The following is a 13,121-nucleotide window of genomic DNA, read 5'->3' on the forward strand; positions in this document are numbered from 1 at the left end:
GGAAGGAAGGAAGGAAGGAAGGAAGGAAGGAAGGAAGGAAGGAAGGAGAGAAAGAAAGGAAAGAGGAGGGAAGGAAGGAAAAAAGAGAAAGAAGGAAGGAAAAGAAAGAGAAAAAAGAGAAGAGTAAGGAAGGAAGAAAAAAGAAAGAAAGAAAGAAGGAAAGAGAAAGAGGAAGGAAAAGAAAGAAGGAAAGAGGAAGGAAGGAAAAGAAACAAAGAGAAAGAATGAAAGAGAAGGAAGAAAGGAAAAGAGAAAGAATGAAGAAAGGAAAGAAAGAAAGAGAGGAAAGAAGTGAAGAAACAAAGAGAAAGAAGGAAAGAGAGAGATGGAGGGATGCAGGGAGGGAAGTAGGAAGATCATAAGATCTAGGATTTTTCATAGATCCCATGGGGACTGTAGAATGGCCTATGAGTAGGGCTGTTTGGGTGGGTGGGTTAGTTGTTTCTAAATCTGGGCCTGCTTTCAGTCCGATATAAAGCTATAAAGGAAGGAAAGGGGAGTTTGTATATAGCTTCAATCATTTTTTTTTCCTGGGTGGTTCTGTTTTTAACATATTTCTTTAGGAAAATAACCATACTAATTGGGAAGGTGCCAAAAGAAAGCAATTTCCATTTGTCCAAGTTTGTTCTGTTTTTGAAGAAGATGACTACATAAATCTTTGGTGGCCCTTTTTTATTGTTCTTTCCTGGTCTCAAAACTCATTCCTGAGGCTTGCCAGGAATAGCAGCTTTATGCTGCCATAAGAACAACAAGTTAATAGGGAAAGGGAGGCCTATGGTTCTCACGAGTGGTCCTGAGAAAATAGATATTATCCAGGGAGCAGCCCTCCCTTGGATAATTCTTCTTTAAAAAATAAATCCCGGCAGCACTGGAATCTGTGGAGAATCTTACCCTCAGCATATGGCCCCAAAGCAAGCTCTCTCAGGGAAAGAATCCAACGTGGTACTTAAGAATTTGAGGAAATATGGGTCTGCATTTGGATGAAGGAGTGGTGCTGAATTGCTCCTTAAGCCATGAGGCTCCTTCACAACATTCCTGGCTCACTCTCGTAGGATAGCTCATATGTCTCTATAAAGACATGCAATAGCTCATAGGCAGGGATCAGCTAGACAAGACTCAGCATGCTTTCTGGATAACTAAATGAGATGCTGCTGCTGCTGCTGCTGCTACTACTACTACTACTACCACTACTACTACTACTACTACTACTATTTTTTTTTTTCATTTGTTTGGATCCGTTTAATAGTATCTTGATTTCTCATAAAGTCATTAGCTTCCATTTGCTCCGATCTAATTCTGAAGGAATGATTCTCTTCAGTGAGCTTTTGATATTCTTTTTCTATCTGGCAAATTCAGCTTTTTAAGGCATTCTTCTCCTCACTGGCTTTTTGAGCCTCTTTTACCATCTGAGTTAGTCTATTAAAAAAAATCTTTATTAATTTGTTTGTTTACTTTGAGTTTACAAGATTCAGTCCCCCAGTTCTTTGAGTTTCAAATTTTCTCCTCCTCCCTCACCCCCCCCCTCCATGGCAGCATACAATCAAGTATAGGGTCTGCAGATACTTTCACATTAGACATTGGTCAGGTTGAAAAGAAGGATTGTAATGGATGGAATAAACAGTGGGAAAGAGGAAACCAAACCAAACAAGAAAGAGAAAGAGGGCAGGTAATTTGCTTCAATCTGCATTCAAACTCTGTTCTTTCTGGTTCTTTCTCTTAATGTAGACATCTCTCTCCATCATGAGTCTTTTGGAGTTTACTTGTAGGCCTGCATTTCTGAGAAGAGTCCAGTCTATCAAAGTGGGTCATCATGCATATGTTGTGTCTGTAATGGTGTACAATTTTTTTCCTGGTTCTGCTCTTCTCACTCAGCATCAGTTCTTATAAGCCTCTCCAGGTAGATAGGAAGTCCATCTGCTCTTTGTTTCTTATGGTGCAATAGTATTCCATTACATTCATATACCATAATTTGTTCAGCCATTCCCCAACTGATGGGCATCCCCTTAATTTCCAATTCTTTGCCACCACAAAAAGAGCTGCTATAAATATTTTTGTACATATGGGTTTTCCTCCCACTTCTGTGATCTCTTTGGGATACAATCATAGAAGTGGTATTGCTTGCTGGGTCAAAGGATATGAAATTACTTATAGCCCTTTGGGCATAGTTCCAGATTGCGCTCAAGAATGGTTGGATCAGTTCACAACTTCCAATTTTTCCACATCCTCTCCAGCATTTATAATTTTCCTGTTTTGTCATCTTAGCCGATCTGACTGGTGAGATGTGGTACCTCAGAGTTGTTTTGATTTGCATTTCTCTAATCAATAGTGATTTAGAGCATTTTTTCATATACTTATAGATATCTTTAATTTCTTCCTCTGAAAACTGCCTGTTCATATCCTTTGACCATTTATCAATTGGGGAATGACTTGTATTCTTATAGATTTGACTCAATTCTCTGTATATTTTAGAGATGAGGCCTTTATCAGAGACATTGGTTGTAAAAATTATTTCCCAATTTCCCACTTCCCTCCTAATCTTGGTTACATTGGCTTTGTACAGAAGCTTACCACTACTACTATTACTACTACTACCACCCCTACTACTACTACTACTACTACTACTACTACTACTACTACTACTACTACTACCTCCACCACCAAAATTTGTGCAGTACCTGCTACGTGCCAGGCATTCTGCTAAGCATTTTACAATTATTATCTCATTCAATATTCACAACAACCCTGAGATATAGGCACTATTATTATCTCCATTTTACACAATTAAGTAAACTGAGGCAAACCGAGGAAATTTTCAATGAAAGAATAAACACATAGATGTCTGCCTATCTGTTATTAAGTAACTTAGTAAAAACACTAGTCAGGGGCCATTTTATAGTTTTCCCATACCAGAATGAATTCTCAAAACATCAAAGAGAGAAAAATACATTAAATAGGTTTCTGCATTAAACATAAATGATTTGTGTTAAAAGTCATTTAAGAATTTACTTTGTGTCTGTAATAAGTATGTTAGATGTCCATAAATACGTCCTCAATAACTAATTTTCTTTTAATTTGTATTAACTAGTTTATAGAATAAGAAATTGATTCTGATTTGAGCAATTAATTTAAAGAGTGATCAAATGCACAACTTCACCTTCAAAACTACCCACGCATCTCTGCTATTTAATAAATAAATGGAGACTGGGATTTCTTTCTCCTTTTTGAGAAATTTTCTTTCTTTAGTTCTACCCTGCTAAATCCATGATCCCTTTCTTTCCAGGACAGTGACAACCTCTGGTGGGATGCCTTTGCAACAGAGTTTTTTGAAGACGATGCCACATTAACCCTTTCATTTTGCTTGGAAGATGGACCAAAGCGATACAGTAAGAAAGAAATTTATATTTTCTAATATTGTCCCTTTTGCTTCCCTAGCTCTCTCCTGTAAGAAAAACCACAGGGGTTTTGAAAGAGTCAAACAGGGCTGACAGCCTGACAATAATGCCTCCCCTTCTGACAGTGTTCTCAATTCCCATCAAGACATTGTAAGAGGAAGCAGTGCTCCAAGCCTGTCTTGAGAAATCTCTTTAGAGGTTTAGGATTTTTGGGTACTTCCATATTTGAAGAGCCAGTAAAAATAAAGACATGAGCAATGCTGGGATAAGTTAAAACTACACTGGTAGTTTCTATCCATCCCTTCTCAGTGACCCTGCTTAGTCTCCTTGACAGCTCATACGTTTTGCCCAATGCTCTGAATCAGAAAGACCTTTTGCTTTGTCTTGAAAGTGACTGATTGACTCAGTATCACTCACATGTTTCTAATTACATTTTATCAATTATCTCAGGTATTTATTTGACAAGTGTTATCTTTTTTCTGGGGGAGGAAAAAAAACCCAAAGCTACTTTGAACATGCATTTTTGGATTAGTGTTGACAGAATTATAGCTTCTTGCTTTTCAAGCAAGTGATAACTCGGTAAAGATCCCCAAATTACAGCCTGGAGCCCCATGGGTAACAGCTGATCTGTCCTGATTAGGTTGAGTCAACTTGTCAGACATCAGATTTGCTAGTTGTATTATCAGTCCGGAAGGCAGAGATACATCAGCACCAAAGCAATTAATGTCCGGTTAGATCAGAGGGAGTTGTGTTTCCAGAAAACAGTACTACATATGAAAGAATTTGTCAAAGGGTAAAACACCCAGTCTGTCACTAACGCAGTGATAATGGCTGAGCTCTCTCTGCTGTGAATGGGGCAGGATCAGCCTAGTATAATTTGGTAATTCACAGTAATGCTACTGATAAACATGATGGAAAGATCAAATTACAGTCAAGTGTATTGTAAAGGCAGTAGTGAATGAGAGTTCTTTTTTTGTAACCTTTATACAATCTAATGTTACAGCACATTAATCTTGGTGGCCATCAGAACCATCAAAATAAATTTCCTATCATGTACTATTAATTGTGGGGTTTTGTTTTTGTCTGTTTTTATTCAGTTCTGTAATTTTATTTGTAGAGAGAATATCCCATGTGTACATTCTCTGTGCTGATGCAGATCACCAACTTCTTTGGTATTTGTGGTTTTAGAAAGCTATCCGAAGCTCAGAGGGATACAATGACTTGTCCATGGTCACCCAGTTAATTTATGTCAGAGGCAAGGTGTGAACTCAGGTCTGCCTGATTCTAAAATTACTCCTCTAATAATAAAAAAAAATATCAATGATGGGGACAATAAAAAATCATTATTTAATGACCCATATTTATATAGCACTTTAAAGTTTATGAAATGTTTCACATAATATCTCCTTTGATCCTCACTAGCAACCTAATGAAGTAGATATTATCCCTGGTTTCCAGATGAGTTATCAGAGATCAGAGAGGGTAAGGGACTCACCTAAGGTTACACAGCTAGTAAATATCTCTAAGAAATCTTCCCTCAGGAAGAATAGGAAAGCAAAAGGGAATGGGTCAACCTTATTCCTATTGAATCTGGCTTGAGGAGGGAGGGAAATACACACTAAATAGGGGATCTCACCCTCCAGGAGAATAGTGGGGGAAGAGGATGTGAGGGGGGATGATGGAAGGGAGGGCAGGCTGGGGGAGAGGGAAGTTGGAAGCACCCGCTTTTGAAAAGGGACAGGATCAAAGTAGAGAATAGAACAAGTGGGAGGTGGGATAGGAGGGAGGGAAATACAGTCAGTCTTTTACAATACATCTACTATGTTATTGTTTTGCATTAGCCGCACATGTACAACCTATACTGAACTGCTTGTCTCCCCAGTGGGGGTGGGTGGCAGGGGGGAAAGGGAATGAATCTGGAATTGAAAGTTTTAAAATCAAATATTCAAATATATATGTGTGTGTGTGTGTGTGTGTGTGTGTATATACTATTATTAATATCATCTTACATGTTATTAAGAAAAAAAAAGATATACAGGCACTGAGGCATAGAGATCCACTGGAAAAGTTGAAACAGGTATGGGAGAAAATATGGGAGAAAGCAGATTGGAGGTGGGGATATCATGTGGGACTGCTGTTTTGGGGGGATGGGTGGGGGAAAAACAGGGAGAAAATTTGTAACTCAAAATCTGGTGGAAACGAATGATGTAAATCAGAAGTTAATAAAGCATTAAAAAAAAAGTGAGATAGACTTGGATCCAGAAATACCTGGGTTCAAATTCTGCCTCACATTGTTAGTAAAAAAAAAAAAAAAAGAAATCTTCCCTCACCATCAAGTACAGTAGAATGTTGTGCTGCTATTGTTGTCATCATCACCATCACCATCATCATTATCATCTTCATAGTGAATAGAGAGCTGGCCTCAAACCTGAGAAGATCTGGATTCACTCTTGCCTCTGACACATATTGGTTATGTGACTCCAGGCATGTTCTAAGTAATCCTCTAAGATGCTAAATTACAGAGAAGATTCCAGCTTATATTGGTACAATGACCCAAGAGTTTCCTATGCTGATAAAAGCTGTATCATTTCACGATGTTGCCGTTGTGGTACTTTAGGGACTATAACTTTATGTTTAATGTGGGGATTCTTACTTTTTTATATCTTGGACCTTTTTGGCAGTTTGGTGAATCCTGAGGACCCCTGCTCAGAATAATGTTTTTAAATAATTGATGGAAATGCTAGGATTCAGTTAGAAGTTAGTACAAATTCCAAATATTTTTCTCCATCCAAATTCATGAACTTCCTGAAATCTATCCACCGACCTCCATGGACTCCAAGTTAAGAACTTGTGATTTAGAGATCGGTACGATGACTTATAAGGAGTTTGAGAGGCATTTCAAATAAGTCCTTAGGGTGATTAAGACAGACAAATGTGATCTGTAGGTGGGGCTTGGTTGCAGTTCTGTGTCAGAACCCTGGACACTCCCAGAGCTCAGGACTCAATAGTTGGAACCACTTTACACTGGGTCACTGACTGCTGAGAGGCCGACTAATGCTTCCATATCTTGTCCCTGTCTCTAGAAACCCTTAGGTTATCTCTGGTGGGTGAGGTAGGAATGAGCAATGGCCTCACAAGTTCCAGTTTTAAGTGAAGTCTCTGGGAGATAAATGAGACCTGCGGTCTTAGCAATTACTCTACCCTAAAAAGGCTGCCTGATCAATGGTGAATAATTTCAAACCAAGCAATAATCCATCCTTTGAGATTTCTTCCAAGGCATGCACCCGGCTAACTTCGAGTGTCTTTGTTTATGCTTCTCTGCTTTGTTAGAGAATCCATCAGGGTCTGCATAAGAAAGGAGAATTAAAGCAGGAAACATCATAATAAACCAGGTTCTCCACTTCGCCCTCCTCCCTCTCTCTCCCCAACCCCATCATGCAGTTTGGGGGATAAAACATGTTCATTGACTGTTTAAGATCATATATCCTTGTTAAAGAGTCAATGCTAGACTATCATCCATTGTTGCCCAGGTTTCTTTGTTTCTCGGAGCCAAAATATTTCCAGAACAGAGGAGAGAAACAAGAATGATTGACAGCCCATAGCTGAGTCTCATCAGCTGCTGTGCTGACAGCCTGGTGATGCGCACACTGGGCTGATGTGGTGGGGAGTGACAGCTGATTGACAGCCCCAGACTGTGGAGACAGCAAAGATGAAGCATGCTCAGTAAGAAGAACGTGCAGGGTTTATGCAGCACTGCAGATACTAAGAGCCAGAACGTTAACCCATTCGAAAGCTGGTGCCACTGTAGAAATGGTGAGAGAGCCAAGCGCCTGCCACTGGCCTAGAAACAGAAGCTCATCTACCTTGTCTGCTAATTAGCTGAGAGCTTTGTATTTATGATGGAAAAGGATTGTGGCGAGGAAAATAAGGATCCGTTATTATATTTGTAACTATAACAGATGACCCAAATTATATTGCTGCTAGGCTGTAATGAACACTCCAGATGAGGCTTAGTTAGACTACAACAGAAAAGGTTTGACTTGTGACTTCGGGCATCTGGGTTACCAAATGTCATTTTTTTCCAACTAGTAACCTCTGGACCATTGTGGGTTTATCAAAACTGGGATAAATTGATCCATGTATCCTCAGAGGAATATCCAGTGTAGTCTCATTAATTTGCTCAAGTAATGTTCTGAATAATTGTCTATGTTATCCCATGATCTGTTATTTAAAAAAACAAAAACATGCTGATACAGTGATTGAGGCAATGGTTATGTCTTGGAGGAATATTGCAGCTTTCCTTCAGACAGCTCACTCATATTGATTTTATAATTTTCCCCCCTCCCTAATTAAAATAGTTCTTCCCCCTATTGTTCCATAGTAAGTTATCCCCAACAGGATAAGGGAGTAGGGGAGAAAGAAAAAAAAATACAGTGTCTTCCCACTCCTACACAGAGACACACACATATTTGCATGTACATACATACATATGTGCACACACACATATACAGATTTAACCCTTTGTCCATAAAAAGCTGATGATGTGACTGACTGCTGTGCCCACCTGGATAATCTCCTATGTGACTGTCATTACTCTGTCCCCCCAAAGTCTGGCATGCCCTTCAGAAATCATCTGTCCTGTCTCCTTACAATTAAGAAAAGGAAACAGAGTTCCCTATGATTAACGGAGTAGCTTGTATGTTAGTCGTATGTAGTTGTTGTATGAAGCCCCTTGTATGTTACCCCCATCTCTTAGAACGTGAGTCTGGTAAGAGTAAGATCTCATACTTTTCTCTTTGTATCACCTGCACTTAGCCCAGTGCCTAGCCCACAGAGCTTTTTTCATTCATTAATGTTTTGTTGACTAAAGTTGCAATGATAATAGGTAAGGAGCAATGTCAAGATTCAAGTCTGGGTTCTCTGATTCTCAATTCTGGTGTTCTTCTTTTTGTTATACCATGTTCCCTCTGTTGAATTGCATTAGGACTGTACCCCCAACAGCCAGACTTGCCACCTGATTTAGAGAGGCCTTCCTCCTTTTGAATCTGACAAAGTCTATTTTGGGGAGACATCTGAGAAAGAGGATAGGACCTTGCTCAGGTCTATCTCCGTCTATGCCTAGGAAGGCAGAATCATATGATTCAAGGACCAGAGAGCAATTAGAGACGATCTACTCTAGCCTTCTAATTTTAGAAAGATGGAAGCTCTGGTTCAGAAAATGAAGTGAGTTATCAAAAGTCACACAGCCACTAAACGGTAGAGGCAGAGACCTGCCTGATGTCTCCTGACTCCCAGGCAAGTGTTCTTTCTATCTCATTTTGCTGAACAAAAAAGGCAAAATGAGCTCAATTCATTCATGTATTTCTTGTGAGTTATTTACTGTTTACTTTGTATTTTTTAAAGTTTATTTTTCAAAATAAGTTTTTATTGGTGCCTTGTTTTTGACATTATCACAGTTATTCCCAGTATCTACCTCCCAGAGAGCTATCCCATATAACAAATAGTATTTGTAAAGAGGTGGGGAAATCAGCACAATTGGATCAAAACATTGAAAAAGTTGAAAAGGCACAATGTGTTCACTTTATTTTTAACATTTTTAATGTTGTATTTTTTCAAATAAACGTTTATATTGCCTCCAACCCCCATTTTACACAAAAGGAAAGTAAGGCAGAATGTCTAAGAATGTAGCTAAAACTACCATATTCATTCATATAGCTAATGGCAAGCCTTCTTCCTTTTATAGGTTCATTGAGTGGTCTTTTTTTATCCTAGAGAAGCAGGAGATTCTTCATAGAGACAATGTAGATAAAACACTTTGTAAACCTTAAAATGCTACATAAATGTCAGTTATCATTTATTATTGTTATTTTTTATTATTCAAAAGGTAAAGTGTTCTCCCTTATCCTTGTCTTTAGAACACAAACATCTTAAACATGCAGCCTGTATTCCTTAATCATTACCCTTACTGAAAATCACCATTTAAGTTTAGAAACAACTTGTTCCCTTGGGGAGCTTAGCCTGTGTCAGAACCCAGAGCTGTTCCTTCTTTGGCATGGCCCCATTCTCTTTATTTCTTCCAGTTTTGTGGTATCCCTAGTGAGTAATGCACATAGAAGGGTCACCCAGGGCCCAGCCCAGCATGGAACTGGCAGATATTTCAAATGCTAGCCCTGGTTCCTGTGCATTTTAGAAGCTATTGGTCTGGCAAATATCATTGAGTATTTGCTATATGCCTGCTGCCCTGGGAAGGATAGTAGGGAGTGAAAAGGCAGCTTACAGCACAGTCCTAATTAGCTGAGTGGCAGTTATGATAGCTACACTGTACTTTGTAGACACCTTCCACCTTGTTCTTCCTGGCACCCCAGCTGTAGAGGTCTTAATTCTCAATATCTATCAAATGAGATAAGATTTGTAAAGTATTTATCAGGGTCCCTGGGACACAGTAAGTCCCTAATAAATGCTTGCTTTCTTCAGTCCCCTTCAAAATGTCCATCGGGAAGTAAGAAGAAGAGGGGGAAATGGGAAGGCCATTGAAAAGTTGTGTTGAGAGTCAGGGGAATAGGTGATTACGTTCCTTGCAGGAAAAAAGTGTCCTGTAACTTAAAAAAAAAAAAGTGACTCTCTCTCAACGGTTACTTGTTTTAAGCGACTGACCAGCTGTGGCTACTTTTGTAACCTGTGGTGATTTTCTGTGTACCCATCATGCATCATGAAGTCAACTACTTGTTTGAAGCTAGTTTAATTGAGGAAGGTCTTCCCTTTGCTTTTGTGAGGAAGGGATCTAATTTGCAATTGGTGATTCCCAGGAGTTATATATTGGGAGGGTGGGGGCTTGCTACTTCTTACACTCTTCTAAAACTGCCCAGAAATCTCACTGACAGTACTCCCAGTACCTCTGCATCCATACTAACTAAAGAACCCCCTGTCATTTTTCTGTAGTTGCTAAGAAGAAAATTTTATCTGCCAAAAGGCAATAAGCATAAAGCAGTTTGGGGTAGCGTGATATTTCTCTTGCTTCCGTTCTTTTCCTGTCCCAATTATCAAGCGCCATTAGATATTTTCAAGAACAGCAAATCAGCATCTCTTAGGGATCCACTTAAACATTTTATTTTTCCCTTTTTATGTTTCCTTTTCCCATATCCCCCTTTAAATTAGCTCTCACAGTACTGCAAGGCTTACTAAATTCTTCAGTTTTTCTTCCTAATATGTATTTTTATGTATTGTGTATATGGACCTATTCCCCTAAGGTAGAGATATTGCACAAGTGACAGAAGCCTCGGTATCTCTGGTTACTGTTTTTCCCTAACCTTTTATTGGCTCTCTTCACACAGCTGGGTTCTTATTGTGCTTGCTGTAGAGGGATTCTGAAAGCATTTTCCCCCCTTTTCCTTTCTATTTTTTTTTTTCATATTGCATCACATGTTCTTTAAAAGACACAGGGAAAAGTGCATTTTGCTAATAAATAAAATGTCTCAGAACCCATTTTGATGCCTCCATCTTCTTTTGCAAGACTGCAGTCTTCTTGAAAAGTCCTATACAATGGGGACACAAGGGAACACAGTAGCAAAGTAGCCCACAGATAGTGCTTTGTTGTTATCAAGGCCGTTCTAAATTCACATTTGTAGAGTATCACGCTTAGTGTTTTAGGTCTGAGGGATAGGTAACAGGTTAGCTAAAAGCCTTGGTAGATTTCTTTTCTGATATTTTTTTGGAGGTGGAGATTCAAAAAGTAATGTCACTGTAAGTTATGAGACTTCCATGTTTCTTTCTTATGTTTCCGCCTCAGTTGATATGTGCTGAGGTCAGAACCCAGATATTTGTGTTTTCTCTGAATAATTCCCCTCCTTCTGATGAAATTGGTGACTATTCAGCACTGAAATGTGTTTTTGCATGGGTACCTGGCATTAGGACATGTTGTAAAGGTTGGGGTCCAGCTCATCTGGCTCATGCTAGCAAAGTCATACTGTTTCTGGTACATATACTAAATGTACATGAGCATTTCAGCCATCCAGAGAATAACCTCCATGATATAAGTTTGAATTTGGCAGTCAAGGCTGCTGCCCTCTGCAGATCTAGGCTGCAGATGGAATGAAAGATTGACTTTCATCATCATCTAAGTAAATCCTGATCTCATTGGGAAGAGAATCATAGTCACAGGATGTTAAGAATGGAAAGGACCCTAGATCACAGAATAAGCAGTCTTAGGAATAGAAGGGACCTTCTATAGAACAAAGAATGTCAGAAATTAAACACTGAATGTCAGAGCTAGAAGAAATCTCACTTAGAATATAGAACACAAAATCTTCAAGTTCAAGAAAGGATCTTAAAATAAAGCAATCCCCCCTCCCCCAAAGTTGATCTGGAAGTGAACTCCTTTATTTTATAGATAAAAATGATTAAGGTATGACTTCATTCTAACTTTGATGGCTGTCTTATGGAGGATTTAGGGCTCTGAGCTCCATCTTTTCTGAAAACAATACCACAACAACGATAATAATAACTCATATTTATGTAATGTTTTAAGGCTTAAAAAGTATCTTGCAGACATTCTTATTTGAACCTGACAGTAAACCTGTGATGAATGTAACTATTATCTAAAATAAATAGATGAGGAAACTAAAGACCAGAGAGTTATATAGATGATGTGTCTGAAGTAGTATTTGAAACCAGTAGAAAGAAGCTTTTTAAAAAAAGGGGGGGGTGTTCATTTTAGGAATAAATAGGCACTAAATAAATAGGTACTGAAGTTAAACTCTGACATTGCTGAAAATGTGGGTCTGTGGCAACTTCTTCCCTGAAAATCCTTAGTAACAAGGACTGGAATATTTAGATTCCTCCTTTAAGAACTATTTTTCAGTAATTCTGTGAGTTATGTTGTACTATATACTCTTCATTGGGAGTATTGCAGCCATATTAAGCCTAAACTTTATGGTCCTCTACCAGGGGGGGTGAGAGTGGGATGGGGGGGGAGAGTGTAAACATTTGATGTTTATTTTGGGGGGGGTTGATCAGAATCAGAATTCCCATAACATTGAAATAGATATTCTTGTGATTTTCAGTTGTTTCAGTTGTGTTTGACTCTTTGTTACCCCATTTGGGTTTTCTTGGCACAAATGCTGGAATGGTTTGCCATTTCCTTCTCCAGCTTATTTTACAGATGAAAAAATTGAGACAGGGTTGAAGGACTTGTCCAGGGGTGGCTAGGTGGCACAGTGAATAGAGCACCAACCCTCAAGTCAGGAGGACCTGAGTTCAAATCTGACCTGACACTTAACACAAAAACTAGCCATGTGACCTTGGGCAAGTCACTTAACCCCCAAAAAGCAAAAAAAAATTTCATTAAAAGGACTTTTCCAGGGTCACATAGCTAGTAAATGTCTGAGGCCAGGTTTGAACTCTGGAAGATGAATCTTCCTGACTCCAGGCCGTGTTCCACCTAACTGCCTTATTCTTGTGTTATTAATGGTCATACTGAAAGTAGTGCATAAAAAATATTTTTGACCAAACCCCACAGACTGATAAAGTAATTGACAAAATTCTAAATGGAAAAAAATAAGTACCTCAAAATTCTTTCTCATTTGCAGTTTCACTTTGATAATTCACAGAGTTATAAATCAGTCATACCATGTATTGAAGATTCTTTTCCTCATTTCTAATAAACATGACACTACTACTTTATTTTATTTTATTTTTAATTTATGGAATAAAACAAGCATTTCTATAACATAG

At 38.7% G+C, this 13,121-nt stretch overlaps 1 protein-coding gene across 7 annotated transcripts in view; it reads left to right on the forward strand.

Moving 5' to 3' along the window:
- The window catches only part of LDB2 (LIM domain binding 2), a 412,576-nt gene that overhangs the window by 139,588 nt on the left and 259,867 nt on the right, over positions 1–13,121 (forward strand). For all 7 annotated transcript variants that reach the window (XM_069069342.1, XM_069069325.1, XM_069069334.1 and 4 more), the window contains exon 2: positions 3,281–3,383. In XM_069069342.1, the coding sequence (XP_068925443.1) occupies positions 3,281–3,383 (103 nt within the window). The remainder of the gene's footprint in view (positions 1–3,280; positions 3,384–13,121) is intronic.

Source organism: Petaurus breviceps, unplaced genomic scaffold (assembly GCF_028583685.1).
Source record: "Petaurus breviceps papuanus isolate PSGF00001 unplaced genomic scaffold, PetGlider_PUasm1.0 140, whole genome shotgun sequence".
Taxonomy (NCBI): Eukaryota; Metazoa; Chordata; class Mammalia; order Diprotodontia; family Petauridae; genus Petaurus; species Petaurus breviceps.